We start from the raw sequence: 14,955 nt of genomic DNA, 5'->3' as shown, positions 1-14,955 counted from the left end.
AAATCAGGTGTAGTGCTGAGGCACAAATATGTACATTTCAAGCCTGCAAACTGCGACACTTTAAATAAATGTGCAATAACACTATGTGCAATATGACAACCCTAGTCGTCTATCTGTACAGTATAGTATAGTGGATAGTGTACATAGCCTTTATTTATGTAAACCAGCTCCTTCCCTTCTTGTGTTTTTTTTTAAAGTTTTTTTTTCTTTTTTTTTTTCTTTCCTAACACCAGGGGAGCCACCCCTCCTAAATTTCGTTGTTTGGTACCTGTACTATAGCAATGACAATAAAGACCATTCATTCATTCATTCATTCATTCATAGCAGGCTCACAAAACAAGCTGTGTTAGTTGACTAGCGATGTGTCGTTGATTTTCAACAATGCTGAAATGTATCTACATTGCGGCCCAATTGACCAGACCGTGTCACATAGAGCATATATATTATTTTGTTATCATAATTCAAACCTGCAACATGCTCAATCTGGACTGCAACCCGACCCACAGGTGTATAGACGTCCAGTGACTTATGAATTGGGTTGAACCCCTCCCCCCCCTCCCCCGGTCCCAAAGCAGGACTCAAGATTGACTACATTAAATCCTACCTTTAGAGGTGGACAGTGGACCAACACTAATCCATGCTGTCAGTCTCACTTTCTAGTCTCACCTGCTTTCAAGGTGACATTTATAATATTGATAACTGACTTAACCAACTTAGTACAGCAGCTTTCAAGGCTAAGATCAGAACAGAGCTGTTTAGCAACATTCCACTGTAAACCAAATAGAGGGTTATAGGACAGGAGAAGCACTTGTATGTTCCATACTAAATGATATGCACGCAGTATGTCTAGGAAGTTTTTATGGACTTGTTTGTTGTTTTTGATGCGTCTTCGTCTTCGCACATCAAGGACCTGTTTGTCTGTCTGTTCTGTTGTACTGTATAGGAGTGTTGTACTGTATAGGAGTGTTGTACTGTATGGGAGTGTTGTTGTACTGTATGGGAGTGGCTGTTGTACTGTATGGGAGTGTTGTACTGTATGGGAGTGTTGTTGTACTGTATGGGAGTGGCTGTTGTACTGTATGGGAGTGTTGTACTGTATGGGAGTGTTGTACTGTATGGGAGTGTTGTACTGTATGGGAGTGGCTGTTGTACTGTATGGGAGTGGCTGCTGGTATGGCCCCTTCCCCTCGTGGACCTTTTTAACACCAGGGACAGCGACGGAAACAAGTCACAGACTTAAGCGCTCTATCCTTGACAATTTACAAGCAGGATCATTGCTTGGCCTATGTATTTGTATTTTTGTCAATAAATCAAATCAAATCAAACTTAATTTGAAGGTGCCCAATAAATCCAAGTCAACTAGGACGTCAACACAAGCTGGTGAGGCGAGGGAGGATCCTGAAGCTGTGTCTGAATCTCCTGAACCACTGAACTCACCAACCTTGGTAGGTGGAACAAAGCAGTTCTTATCCACAGCACTTTTGCAACACACTCATGTTGTGTTGTATAGCACTTACCCAACCCAAGTGTTCTATTTCATAGGATCGTCATTATTGACCCTTGATCCTGATTATGTCAAATATAAGATGGCTGAGGCTCAAGCAAGAGTTGAGGAGCTGCAGAGACCAGCTGAGAAGTGCCAAGGATGGTGAAAGAACACAGAAATGAATTGTAAAGTAAAGTCACAGCTCAATGATTTAAAAGACAAAAATATGATTTAAGAGGAACTAGGGCCTACACGCTAGGCAATGCAAACTTTTCATACTTTTCACAGGCAGGTAATGGCCAGGTAATGGATTGGAACAATATCTCGTTAACTCCGACCACTCCCCCAGATTTGTTTGTTTAAAGAATAAATATGGGAGTTTAATATTATATTTGTATGGTGCCACTCTTTTGTGTTGTGATTGGTAGCACTGGGACTTTTAAACAGGGATTGTAATGTTAGTAGCCTAATTAAAGTATACAATGGGTAGTGGAGACAGAAATGGTAATAAAAAGCACAAAAAGGTGCATACAAATTGACCAGAATGCAGGGAATTAAGTGTTAAATTCTCAAAATTGTGCCACCCATGCCAGCCCGACAGGCGCACATAACAGGCGCACCCCTGCGCTTTCAGAACGAGCTACCCCAATGTCACGTCGGAATTCGACGTTTGGATACGTCGGAATTCGACGTTTGGATGCGATAGACAGACGTCGAATCCTGACGTCTGCCGTGTGAGACCAGGTTGGTCAACCACACGGTCCGGTCCAACATCGGTTCAGAGGATGTGTTCATTCTTGGTGACCATATTATTGAAACTCAGGACGGCATTGACAATCATCACTTTTGCATCCTGTCATTAGCGGTCAACAACTTCCACAAGATGAGGCCGTACCAAACTTCACACTCTGCAATTGCAAAATGGTATCTTGAGAAAGAAGCTCTGTAAAACCACACTGTTTCAAGGATATTAATCCTTAAATCCTTAATCCTAAAAAGGTGTTCACATGTTGCTGAAAAGTGTGAGTTGGAGAGGGCTAGGCGTCTTACCTGGGCTAAGGAGGGCTTCCATAACACCTCAGCAGTGCCACAGGCTGGTTGCCTCCCTGCCACGCCGCATTGATGCAGTCATTCGTGCAAAAGGAGCCCAGACCAAGTATTGAGTGCATAAATGAACATACTTTTCAGAAGGTTGACATTTCTGTATTATAAATCCTTTTTTTGATTGGTCTTATGTAATATTATAATATTTTGAAGTACTGGATTTTGGATTTTCATGAGCTGTAAGCCGTAATCATCAACATTAAAACAAAAAAGGCTTGAAATATTTAACTTTGTGTGTAATGAGAAAAAAGTTTAACTTTTTGAATTAAATTACGGAAAATAATGAACTTTTTCATGATATTCAAATGTTTTGAGATGCACCTGTAGTTATATAATCTAGTTACATAAACTAGGTTTCCTGTAAAGCATACCACGTAATTTCTCTGACTAGACACATTTCAACAGGTTGGATTAAATTACAGGAAAATAAGACATGTACAGTACCTTAGACCTTAACACACCTTAGACCTTAACACACCTTAGACCTTAACACACCTTAGACCTTAACACACCTTAGACCTTAACACACCTTAGACTTAGACCTTAACATACCTTAGACCTTAACACACCTTAGACCTTAACACACCTTAGACCTTAACACACCTTAGACCTTAACACACCTTAGACCTTAACATACCTGGCTTAGACCTTAACACACCTTAGACCTTAACACACCTTGGACCTTAACATACCTGGCTTAGACCTTAACACACCTTAGACCTTAACACACCTTAGACACACACTGACACGACCGGCAGGTTTGCTGTGGAGTTTTATTCTGTACATACGGACGTGTCATGACATTAGCAGGTGGTCATGAAGTGAAATTGAGAACAGTGAAACAGGGAACATATCCGCCCTCACTTCTTGTGTTGGGGAAGACAAGCAGACAGAAGCCAGTACAAGGAATACCCCGTGCCTGAAAGAACAAAATAGCATGTTGTTAATACACTTCATGTTAAGTGTTGCACATTCTGACAACATATGTGACAATATTAATTAACGCTAAAACTCCAAGTCATTGGTCTAATCATGATACCTTTAGTTTTACAGAGGTGAATATGTAGACTGGACTGATGATATGTTTAGTTTTACAGAGGTGAATATGTAGACTGTGCTAACGTGGCTGTGTGTACTAGGTGATTGTGCGGTAGGTACCTGCCAAGGTGAGAGTCATGGTCATACGGTACATTAGGACGTCAGTGGTCCCTCCCTTGATGTGGACCGGCAAACCATTGTCCTCCTAGAATCATATCAACCAAGAGTCGGTCAGTCTTCATTACACAAAGAACCCTAACCCATCTGAAATCCAGTCGGTATGATAACATTGGAATATGTACCAATAAGGGTATATGGTGTAGAAGGCCAATATTGGCTGAAGTTGGTGAAACTATACAGTATATCTGGCTGGATTTAGTCTGAATCTTTGATCTTTCATGTTGTAGCTAACGTGGTTGGTATGATGACTGCCACGTTGCAGCTGACAGTAAACCCAGACAATGTTTTCCCAATAACAAGAATACAACACTAATTAACAAACCAGCTCTGCTTATCAGCGGGAGTTTTAAGTAACAAATAGGAGTACTTAAGTGTACTTAAGTAGGTTTTGGGGTTATCTGTTGACCTATATCTACGGTCTACGGTATTCAGGCATGTGACACCTCTCTAAATTTCCCTCATCATTTCTTTTAAATAATCACTTGGTCGATCTCACAATGGCTGCTTGTATGTGGTAACACTTGAACAATTCATACATTCTTTAGAAACATGACAGTTTGTGTGTAGTTAAAAAGGTAGAACATGAACTCCCTGTCTGGACTCATTCACCTGGAACAGCTTCTGAGCCTCTGGCACCTTGTTCCTGAGCTGTCTGGTCGTGGTGCTGAAGGCCCGAGTCGCCAGTCTTGGTACTGTCTACAAAACACAACAGCAGCCTTTTACCTTTATTTTTTTTATTTTTTTACATTTTTGGCATTTAGCAGACGCCTTATTCCAAAGCAACTTACAATCAATACATTTGAATACTAAGCAAGTGAATCATCAATCCACCAGTCGTAGCAGGAAGAGTAATCCAGCTCAGGCCCGAGGCCATTGATAGAAGGAAAAATCTTCTTCTATCACCTTCTTCTGAACCTAGTTTTTCTTTTTACCTCATGTATGAAACAACCTCACCATGTCTGCGAAATTGTGTTCAAGTCAGATCAGTACTAGAACATTCCTTTGCCTCCCTAACGGACAATGTTTTAGACAAATGGACTTGGTTGTGAACAGAACATGGCAGGTGCTGTGTCCTGTGTGTACTCGATGAGAGGTTTGGAAGCGAGCCTAGTGTTGAGGTTGGCAAGCGAGCATAGTCGCTGTATTATTTTATTTTTTTTACAAACTAGGAAATCCAGCCAGGAAACAAGTTGAAGTTGTCTGTATGAATCCTACAGTTGCTGTTTCCAAGAACGAGTGGACACAAAATAATTTGAAATAACAGCGCCAAAGGACATACTCAGGTTTCACCTCTGTTAACACTTCTTTGAGGGTTGTGAAACTTGCCTTTGAGAGGAACGGGGAGACAGAGCGATAATCACTATCACAGCTGCTCTGCTTCAGAAATCTGTTCTTGTTTTTTTCATGACAGACCACTGAGCTTACTACTTCTGTTGACTTTGAGTTCCTGCCCCTATAAGAGAACTGGGTCACATGTTCATATGTATTATGTACCAAGGTCAGATCAGGTGGCTCTGCCAGGAGGGGAGATGGCCCGGCATTGCTGTCACTCAACTTATGGGCTCAACCAATTAGATGACGTCTTCTGGAGGAAAGGTGGGATATAAAAAATCCCTCCCCTTTGACTGTATTGCTGTCTGTCTGTCTATCTGTCTGCCTGCCTGTGTGTGTGTGTGTGTGTGTGTGTGTGTGTGTGTGTGTGTGTGTGTGTGTGTGTGTGTGTGTGTGTGTGTGTGCGTGCGTGCGTGCGTGCGTGCGTGCGTGCGTGCGTGCGCGCGTGTTTGTAGGAGGCTAAATGAGGATACGGCTTTGTTTGCCTTGTTTCACAGTTAAAATACACACAACTCAGTTAAATTGATTCTCAAAGGACATTTGTGCACCAGCTTTCAAAGTTCACCCTGAGTATATATGATTGTATTTTTGTAACATCATCATATGCTCTTAGTTCTCGTAGTGCGACACCAGAAACTCCCGGTGCTAAAGTATTTGTTTTACAGTCTAGAGTGTCTGACCGGCCTCACTATCAGCACACAGCCACGGCAGAGACAAGCAGGCCACAGGTTATTTAAGGCACTTGTTCTCCCTCTCATACCGTAAATCTCCCCCTATTTAATACTTCATATGACTTCATAAACAACAGAAAGTACCAGAAGAACAGGCTGATTTTGCCTTCTACTCTCAACACTGACATAAGGTGGTCCAAAGGTCAACCCCTCAGTTTCCAAATAAGATCTTCGATTTTATTTACAGTATATCTAATTTTACGACAGTTCAGATTACAGCTGACAGCAGACAGCAGACGGTACAGAGACATGAAGGAAAAAGGGTTGTTTTACCAGGAGGTGATTCATGCTGTGTTGTGTGTGTAGAGTCTTGTTGCTTGTCTATCCACGGACGTACAAGGGCGTACACACATACTGTTTTTTCTGAACAGGAGCCAAACTATGGTCACCAGGAAAGGCCAAACTCTCCCAGTGCCTCTGGGAAGTCCTTTACTAGATTCAAGATTCAAGATAGCTTTATTGTCTGTCACACAGTGACAGAAATTCTCCTTTGACAGGCAGAAGTGCAGCTCATGAATACAGTTCCAGATTAAAAACACACATAGGTCACCTACATTAATAGATACAATAAAAACAGACAGACATAACAGTGTTTATAAAATGTAGTGCCTATTTAAAAAATCCAGTAATTTAAAAATAATAGTAAAAAACTACTACTACTAGAATACACTGCAGAAAACACTGCTTCTTTCTTGTCATTTACCATAAATGTGTTATTAGGAGTTGGTTTGAAAATGGATGTCTTATACAGCAAATTGATTCAGTTCATAGAAAATGTATATTGTAATATTGTATTATGGTTCAAAGTAAGTGGAAAAACATGTACGTGCACAGACACTAATGAACAAATAAAACAGTGGATTGGATTCAACAGTAAATCGGGAAGTGGGGACTGATGATTCTTACCGAAAATACTACAATGAGCAAAAATATAAACGCAACACTTTTGTTTTTGCTCCAATTTTTTCATGAGTTGAAATCAAGGACCTAAGACTTTTTCTATGTACACAAAAGGCCTATTTCTCTCAAGTTGTGTTCACAAATGTGTTTAAATCTGTGTTAGTGAGCACTTCTCCTTTGCGAGATAATCCATCCACCTGACAGATGTGGCATATCCAGATGCTGATTAGACAGCATGATTATTGATGTGCTTTAGGCTGGTCATCTGTGGAAACTGACCTTGCCCTACTTGGGGACTTTTTCACCAAACTGAATGAGCACTTTTGGAGCTTTTAACAATGTGCAGTTCCATGTTGTTTTATAATAATAATAATAATAATAATAATAATAATACATTAGACTTATATAGCACTTTTCTAGACACTCAAAGACGGTTTACAAACTGAAAATATTGAGTAGTAATAATAAAAGAAACAAAAAATGTATGTGAAAGGTTTTGCCAGATGTTTTTTGGTTCCAAATGATTATATTTAACACTAGAACAGCCATGGGTGGGGTCATTAACACTAGAACAGCCATGGGTGGGGTCATTAAAACTAGTGTTGTTCCGATACCGATACTAGTATCGGCATGGCCACCGATACGCACAAAAATGCTGGTATCGGTATCGGCGAGTACCAACAAATAATAACTCCCGATACCACGTTGCGTTTTTCTCAGCTTGTCTGTAACCTGACACCGCCTTCCTAACACAGACATGCGCAGACATGCCCAGGCATGCTCCTCCCAGAGCAGCTGCTCTCAACCAATGGCGTGGCAGCTTTCGTTTTCACTTTTCACTATCGCGGAAAAACAAACACGCATGCTATAGAGGTGTAGTGAGGAAAACATGTCGGCGGTTTGGAGATATTTCAAGGTGGATAGTCCGGTGTGTACAACGGCTAAATGCACAATTTGCGGTCTCAATGTGTCGAGGGGTGGCACTAAAGCTGCCAGTTTCAATACTAGCAACTTAATTAAGCATTTAAAGCTAAAACATATTAAAGAGCACGAAGACTTTCTGTCATCTACTGCAGCGACAGCAAGCAAGAGAACGGATGGACCAAAACAACAAATGCTGATTTTTATAATGATTTTGTTTGTAAATGTTTACTTGCTGTTGCACTACTTGTACGGTTTTATATCTTAAAGTTATTTTGTTTGTAAATGTTTACTTGCTGTTGCACTACTACTACGACTGTTTTATATCTTAAAGTTATTTTGTTTGTAAATGTTCACTTGCTGTTGCACTACTACTACGACTGTTTTATATCTTAAATGGATATTGCACTGATTGGCATCTGTGAGAGCCACATTTCAGGTTTTATAAGGGGTTGATTTTCTTGTCACCATACCAGGTAGACAATAAAAAAAAGTTCTATAGCATTCACTCTCTGTTGGTATTTTTTCCTGTTTTACAAAGGTTTTGAGCAGTGCCAGACTAAGTGTTAGCAATAATTTTACATCGAGGTGAGTATGCGGCTCAAAAAACAAAAAAGTTTTTTTTTTTTTTTTTTTTTTTTAAACGCCGTGGTATCGGATCGGTACTCGGTATCGGCAAGTACTGCACGGTCAGGTATCGGTATCGGTATCGGGATCAAAAAATGGTATCGGAACAACACTAATTAAAACTAAACCATATGCAGTCTAATCTTGGGATAATTGAGACACATGTTAGGATCTTTTTCACTGCTGGTGTCAGATCTATCCAAACTCAAATATTCCTTTTGGAAAGCTGCTATTTAGATTAGATGAGATTCAACATTATTGTTGTTGAAGAAAGTACCAGACAACGAAATGCAGTTGCACACCTGTGTATCAGTATACTATTCATAGACGACAAAGGGCCATACTCACATCTTTAGTTCCATTTCATGGCTGAGGCGTTCTAAAAAGAGAAGTGATTCTGTGGTCTCACCCTGCAAGCTGCGAACATGAAACCAGTTAGACGATTGTTCTTCTGTTAGTGAACACCTCACCTAGGACTGTCATCAAAACAACCCTACACGCTCACTGTGTTTCTGGTAAGTTACTGAACACATTTGTTTTGCAACATGTGATTCATCTAATGTACGATATATAGTAGTATAAAGTATACTGTACCGTATATACTTTCTGTGTCTGGTATTCCATAGATATCTTGTTCTCAGTAGAGATATAAGGTATATGAAAGTAGCAAATTGCTTAACTGTGCTCAAGTGTTATAAATGAGCTCTTGAAGACGTCATAACAACGTACAAGTTTTCTCAATAGATTTGGCACAGTTTTGGAGACACAGGTTCATGCTCTCAAGACTTGTTATCTTGTTATCACATTTGTTTTTGGCAGAGTGATGCTGGTCTAAGCAACTACAGCAATAGAACAAAAGAACAATGTGATTAAACATATATGTGATTATGCGATTGTGATTATGTGATTAAACATATGTGATTATGTGATTAAACGTATGGGATTATGTAATTAAATTAGGGCTGGGACTTTAACGCGTTAATTTCGATTAATTAATTACAGAAAAAATAACGCATTAACTTTTTAAACACATTTTAATCGTTTTTTGTTTTTGATTTTTTGTTACCATTTTAGATGCCACTTGTGACTTTATGTTAAACTGTTGGTCTGTTTATTACTTTGACCAAGATATTTGGGTGGGTAGGGGAGGGTGGGGAGGGTTAGTGTAACATTAGGTCAGGTACATTGTGTGATCTGTTGGTCTGTGTCGCTAAAATAAACAGGATTTTGCTGCTTTAAACTTATTTATATGTCTATTCATTGATTCACTCGTATACCAAATCCATTTGAATTGAAAAATTATGCTTGTGTCAAATATTGATATGCGATTAAAATGCGATTAATTTCGCTTAATTAATTACAAAGCCTCTAATTAATTAGTTGTTGTTTTTTGGCATGTCCCACCTCTACATTAAATGTGTATGATTATGTGGTAATGGGGATGAGCCTTACTCTGGCTTCGTCACTCTCCACCCTGACAACTGCTCTCATGAAAGACTGTATTACTGTAACTATAAACATTATAAATGCATTTTAAAGCTTATTCTTAGTAAGTGAGACTTAAGTGGTTTGGTAATAGTTTAGTAAGTGAGTAGTGGTTTAGTGAGTATTGGTTTAGTGAGTGAGTCGTTTGGTAATAGTTTCAGTGTTGATGCATTTCTGTAAAGGTTCTGGCGTTGTCCAGTCGGACCAAACTGGACACATTACCTCAAGCTCTCACCTGCAAGGACATATTTAACTGCTCCTCCTGAGACATCTACTGCCCCCCAGCACTGCGTCTCCTGAAGACACCCGCTTTTCCCCTTTACTGTGTCCCCAAATACTTCTATTGCCCCCCCTTGTACTGTTTCTCTGTTTCTCCAGTGTCTATATAAAAATAAAAATAAAAAGTCTTAAGTTTAGAAGAAGGTGATAGAAGAAGGTTTTTCCTTCTATCACAGAGACTGCCAATGGCCCCTGGCCTGAGCTGGATTACTCTTCCTGCTACGACTGGTGGGTTGATGATTCAGTTGCTTAGTCAAATGTATAGATTCAAAGTTGCTTTGGAATAAGGCGTCTGCTAAATGCCCAAAATGTAAATGTAACATATTTGACATGCTTTGGGTTTCTCTCAGCACACAGACCCTGAGGACAGTCATGGTTCCCCCAGCGCTGCTCCTGGCTGCCTTGCTGACTGGCCTGACCTTCTCTCTGGAGTCTGACCTCTGGACACCTGACCAACCCAAACCGTAAGAGCAGTCTGGATGTGGAAACACTGTAGAGAGGCTTATTCTGTAGGCAACCCTATCCCTAGCGAATGCAACAGTGATATGACTGTATATGTGGTGTTGTGTCTTATGTTTAATATAATAATAATAATAATAATAATAATAATAATACATTAGAGACTTAGTCTTGAGGGTGGTTTGTTGGCAGGGTGTTGGCCTGTCTGATGTGGTTGGGGAGGGCGTTCCAGAGGGACGGGGCTGCAGCTGAAAAGGCCCTTACCCACCCCAGGTTCGGAGCTTGGTCCTGGTGGTCTTGAGGGTGGTTTGATCGTCAAACCTGAGGCAATATAGTCCTTAACAGAAGTGTCGTGTCTCTGTCCAGGTTCTGTTCATGGACGTGTTTGAAGTTGACTCTGCAGTGGCCGGGGGGCTTCTGTGTGGTGAGTCTTACCAGGCACCGCCCCCACAACTCTGACTTCCCTTTACCTGTAGAAACGGGTCAACCTGGAACATTTGCAATTTCTGACATACAGCATTTATGACCTATGCGGGCTGCCTAGTTGATTCCTATACAGGAAAAACCTCCCAAGTGAATTCCGGACGTCTCACAACAACCCACTGTTCAGTATGTGACCCTGCTGTCCGTCTGTCTGTTTGTCCGTCCGCAGGGTCTAAAGAACACTTCTGATTGTAGAGTGCCTGAAAGCATCCAGAACTGGACTATCCACGGCCTCTGGTCAGTGATTATAGTAGAAGTGAAGTGTTTGTGATTCAAGATAACAAATGAGTCTGGTGAAGAGCCCATTCAGTATAACAAACAGTTTTAGGATCACTACATTTGTGAATTGGATTCACTGCTTCGTGGCTGCATGGCTTGTAAACAACCTTTTTTTGTTTGTATGTTTTAAGACGTGTTCAAAAGCAAGGACTGTGTGTTCATCTAATTATGTGTCGTTTAGTGTTATGTGTTTTTAACATGTTGATGTTCTGTCAGCGTGTTGTGACGTGCTAAACATGCAGTTAGATGTTCATAGCGATGTTCTTTCTTACGCAGAAAAGCACATAGACAATGTTTAATGTTTAAAAAAAATAAATAAATGACCTTGCCCTGCTTGGGGACTTTTTCACCTGACCCTGTCACGATGAAGTATCATAATTGATGCATTTTTGATGAATAAAGTCACCATTGACACTCAATGAGTTGAGTAGCTGCATTTAGGTAGATGGTCACCTGCCACCAGGGGGCAGCAGAGCAGTGCCACCCTACCCACTCTGTTCCTCTGACCCGCAGGCCTTCGGGGGTGCAGTACTGCTGCCGCTGCTGGCCCATGTTCCACTCTGACGTTACGGTAAGGCACCAACTGGTTTCAGCACAAGCACATTGAAGCAATGGTGTAGTCTACGTGATACGCAGGACTACGCCGTATACCCACTAGGAAAGGCCAAGGATTTCCATATACCCACTTAACAATGTGTGAGGATACGTAACAGTGTTTTGTGACAGAACTTTCACACTTTCATTCATAAAATTCACCCCGTCTGTGTTACGAAGCACCTGACTTTTGGACCATTGGGACTGACTATAGCGTCATACCATCAAAGGGGGAAGATGCGACATGAAATATGTCAAAATGCAGCACTATCATGCACAGATCAGCCTTATAACATGTAATGTAATGTTATATAACGTTAGACAGGGAGCGCAGATTTATTTTTATGGCGTTCCGAAATCAACGATATGAGTCTGGGAGGGAAAAATCACAGTATACCCACTAGAAAAAACTAGACTACACCACTGGATTGAAGAGTCTGCTTGACTAGAAACAACCTCTCTCTGCTTTCAGGAGCTGAACCAGGAACTCTCTCAGCTTTGGCCATCACTGCTCAAGATAAGCAACTTTAATTTCTGGTACTGTAAGGACCTGTTGTTGTTCATGATATTATAGTTTTATGAACACTTAGCAGCTCCACAATTTGTCCCGACGATGCACTTTCACCTAGGCCTTATCTTCACTCCTTTAGATGGAGCTGCGAAATGTGTTCTTATATTATTAACTTAAAAAAAATTGTTTTGTGCGCCAGCTGGATAACAGAGCCTACCATTGAATGTGTGTGTGTGTGTGTGTGTCTTTCTCAAACAGGAAGAATGAATGGATCAAACATGGCGCATGCGCTGCTTGTGTGGAGGGCATGAACTCACCAACACTTTACTTCCAGACATCACTTAAACTCCGTCGACACTTCGATATGGACAGGTCGATCCCTTCTATTACACATTTACATTACACCTGACTCACCAGCTACACACTGTCCCTGTAGTCCATCAATCTGTTTCTTTATCAGTCCATTTGTAAAAGAAGTGGTTCAGTGACCGTGTCTGTGTGACGTATAACCACGCCTCAGACTCTCTGAGAGAGGGCCTTCTCGAAGGCAGCCCCCTCGGCTCTGGAACAGCCTCCCCCTTCACGTCAGATCCGCCCAGAGCGTCGAGGCTTTAAAAAAAACTAACTATCTATCTTATCTGCGCAAAAAAAAAAAAAAAAGAAGTCAAGTGTGAACACGGCCTTAGACACACCTTTTCTCCCTGGCCTTTGACCTGAAGTGAGCCTGCCTCCCGTAGTTGTAAAATGTGCTATATAAATAAACATTACTTCCTCTCTACTCTCTACCTGTATCCAGGGCGTTGGAGACGGCAGACATACAGCCCTCCTGTGTCCACTCTTATCAGGTGACCCGCGTCCCTTTACAGCATTCTGTCAGTAGTGCCGTTGGTAGAACCATGGCACCTGCAATAAGGTAGTGAGATTGAGTCCATCGGCCATACAGCTACATACAGCTACAACTGCCACTGTCAATCAGTTCATTCAAATATTTCAGAAGGAGGAGGAAAAATATTCTCGATATCTACCAGAGCACACAGAATGTTGGCTGGCGACTTGGAATTGTTGAGCTGCTAATGCCCTGGGCCTCGGCCTTAAGTGCTCCAGTTTTAGTCTGTGAGAACAGGTCCAGGTGTAACTCATCTCTCCTCTCCCGTCATGCTGCTGTGCTGAGGTCAGCTGGAGGATGTCCACAGGGCTCTGGCCCCGCTCCTCGGAGACGTCCATGAGGTCCAGTGTGTCCAGGATGAACAGGTAAGCTAATACGACCAGCTAAGTTGGAACTAGCGTGTCCACAAGACTGCATTAGCCTGCTGAACTAAAGCCCAGTCAGCCACACTAACAACAGGGCACATCTCCAGACCACAAAGCACAGTTGGGTCTTCAGTGGGGCATTGGTGCCTTGATAGAGTAACCATGGTGATAGAGAAACCATGGCGATAGAGAAACCATGGTGATAGAGAAACCATAGTGGGCAAATCTAGTGATTCCAGAGAGTGCGTCCAGTGTGTTTCCGGACCATGTGACTTGCCCAGAAAGAATAGGCCTTGTAGCATAAAAACTAATTAAATGATCTGTCAGTTATGGGTGTCTTTTGGTAACTTCTTACCGCAATATTTTCTTCTTGCAGGGACGAGAGGTGTGGGTCCAGGTCAAGATCCCTCTGTCTCAGAACCTCACACTTGGCTGTTTTAAACAAGACCAGGACCAAGAGGCTGAACCTACCCAGCTCAGTCACACCTCTCCTGGGCACCCGTGTCCTAAGCAGTCCCCCATATTCTACTTCCCCATAAACCATGACAGTCCACACCAGCCCTGTGACTAGTTGTCTGCCTGCCACACAGCCTTGTCCACTAGAGGGGGTTAGCACAGGGGGCAGTCACCTAACACGCTAAGTGTGATGGCCACTGGTGAAAGGGGGAACAAGTAAATATAAATAAATAAAAAATGTCAACGTTGTTAAAAATCAATGAGACACTCGCTAGTCAAGCCAAAATATTGCAATGCAATGGATTCGGTGAGTAATCCCCACTACTACTAGTTGTAGAGTAGTGGGGATTACTCACTGAAACCATTGCATTGCAATATTTTGGCTTGACTAGCGAGTGTGTAGCGACTTCTTCCCCCTTTCACCAGCTGCCATCACATATGCTTATGTCGGACTAATATCATGCATGCCTAGGTACAACCTTTACAATCTGCACCAAATGGGATATACCAAAGCGCAAATGTTAGCAACCTTGCCTATAGGCTGGGAGGCCTAGGTTAAACTCACTAGTCAAATTATCTTCATTCCAATGCTGTTTTCTTTCTAAAATGGCAAGCAAATAATTACAGGGTTATGGACTATAATACTTTGTTGTCGTTTTCTCTGTTTAAATTGAGAGCACTTCAATCTCATCATTCGGTCTATGAATCCATCTTGTTAATCAATGCCATGAAAAAATATACACTTAATACCTCAATTTGTTTTGAGTTTGATTATTGAATATTAAACTTGACACATTTGATCAAACATTTGATCAAATGTTTTTGATCATTTATAAAGA

At 41.4% G+C, this 14,955-nt stretch overlaps 2 protein-coding genes across 2 annotated transcripts; one reads left to right on the top strand and one right to left on the bottom strand.

The window, feature by feature from the left end:
* Window positions 1–3,345: 3,345 nt before the first annotated feature.
* cox7a1 (cytochrome c oxidase subunit 7A1) lies at window positions 3,346–6,238 on the bottom strand. Its single transcript, XM_080532198.1, has 4 exons — window positions 6,145–6,238; window positions 4,418–4,504; window positions 3,749–3,833; window positions 3,346–3,509 (listed from the first exon to the last, which is right to left on the bottom strand). Exons 1-4 carry the CDS (start codon window positions 6,157–6,159, stop codon window positions 3,451–3,453), a joined length of 246 nt encoding a protein of 81 aa, XP_080388324.1. The 5' UTR covers window positions 6,160–6,238; the 3' UTR covers window positions 3,346–3,450.
* A 4,217-nt stretch (window positions 6,239–10,455) lies between these two features.
* On the top strand, window positions 10,456–14,231 carry rnaset2l (ribonuclease T2, like; the record flags this gene model as incomplete). The annotated part of the gene is made up of 9 exons (XM_080531615.1): window positions 10,456–10,547; window positions 10,909–10,966; window positions 11,195–11,262; window positions 11,818–11,875; window positions 12,371–12,435; window positions 12,668–12,781; window positions 13,206–13,281; window positions 13,586–13,660; window positions 14,037–14,231. The coding sequence occupies 9 exons, from the start codon at window positions 10,456–10,458 to the stop codon at window positions 14,229–14,231; spliced, it is 801 nt and encodes a 266-aa protein (XP_080387741.1).
* Between the last annotated feature and the right edge of the window lie 724 nt (window positions 14,232–14,955).

The sequence above is a fragment of the Nansenia antarctica genome (assembly GCF_963989245.1).
Source record: "Nansenia antarctica genome assembly, chromosome: 5".
Classification (NCBI taxonomy): domain Eukaryota; kingdom Metazoa; phylum Chordata; class Actinopteri; order Argentiniformes; family Microstomatidae; genus Nansenia; species Nansenia antarctica.
The sequence above is the reverse complement of the archived record's forward strand: the minus strand, read 5'-3'. Positions and strand labels throughout refer to the sequence as shown.

Bases quoted from the DNA above. Each gene is read 5' to 3' on its own strand.
- cox7a1 (XM_080532198.1), bottom strand. The intron at 3,834-4,417 runs GTGAATGAGTCC...ATATGATTCTAG, and splicing joins AGGCTCAGAAGCTGTTCCAG to GAGGACAATGGTTTGCCGGT. The intron at 3,510-3,748 runs GTACCTACCGCA...TTGTTCTTTCAG, and splicing joins CATGACTCTCACCTTGGCAG to GCACGGGGTATTCCTTGTAC.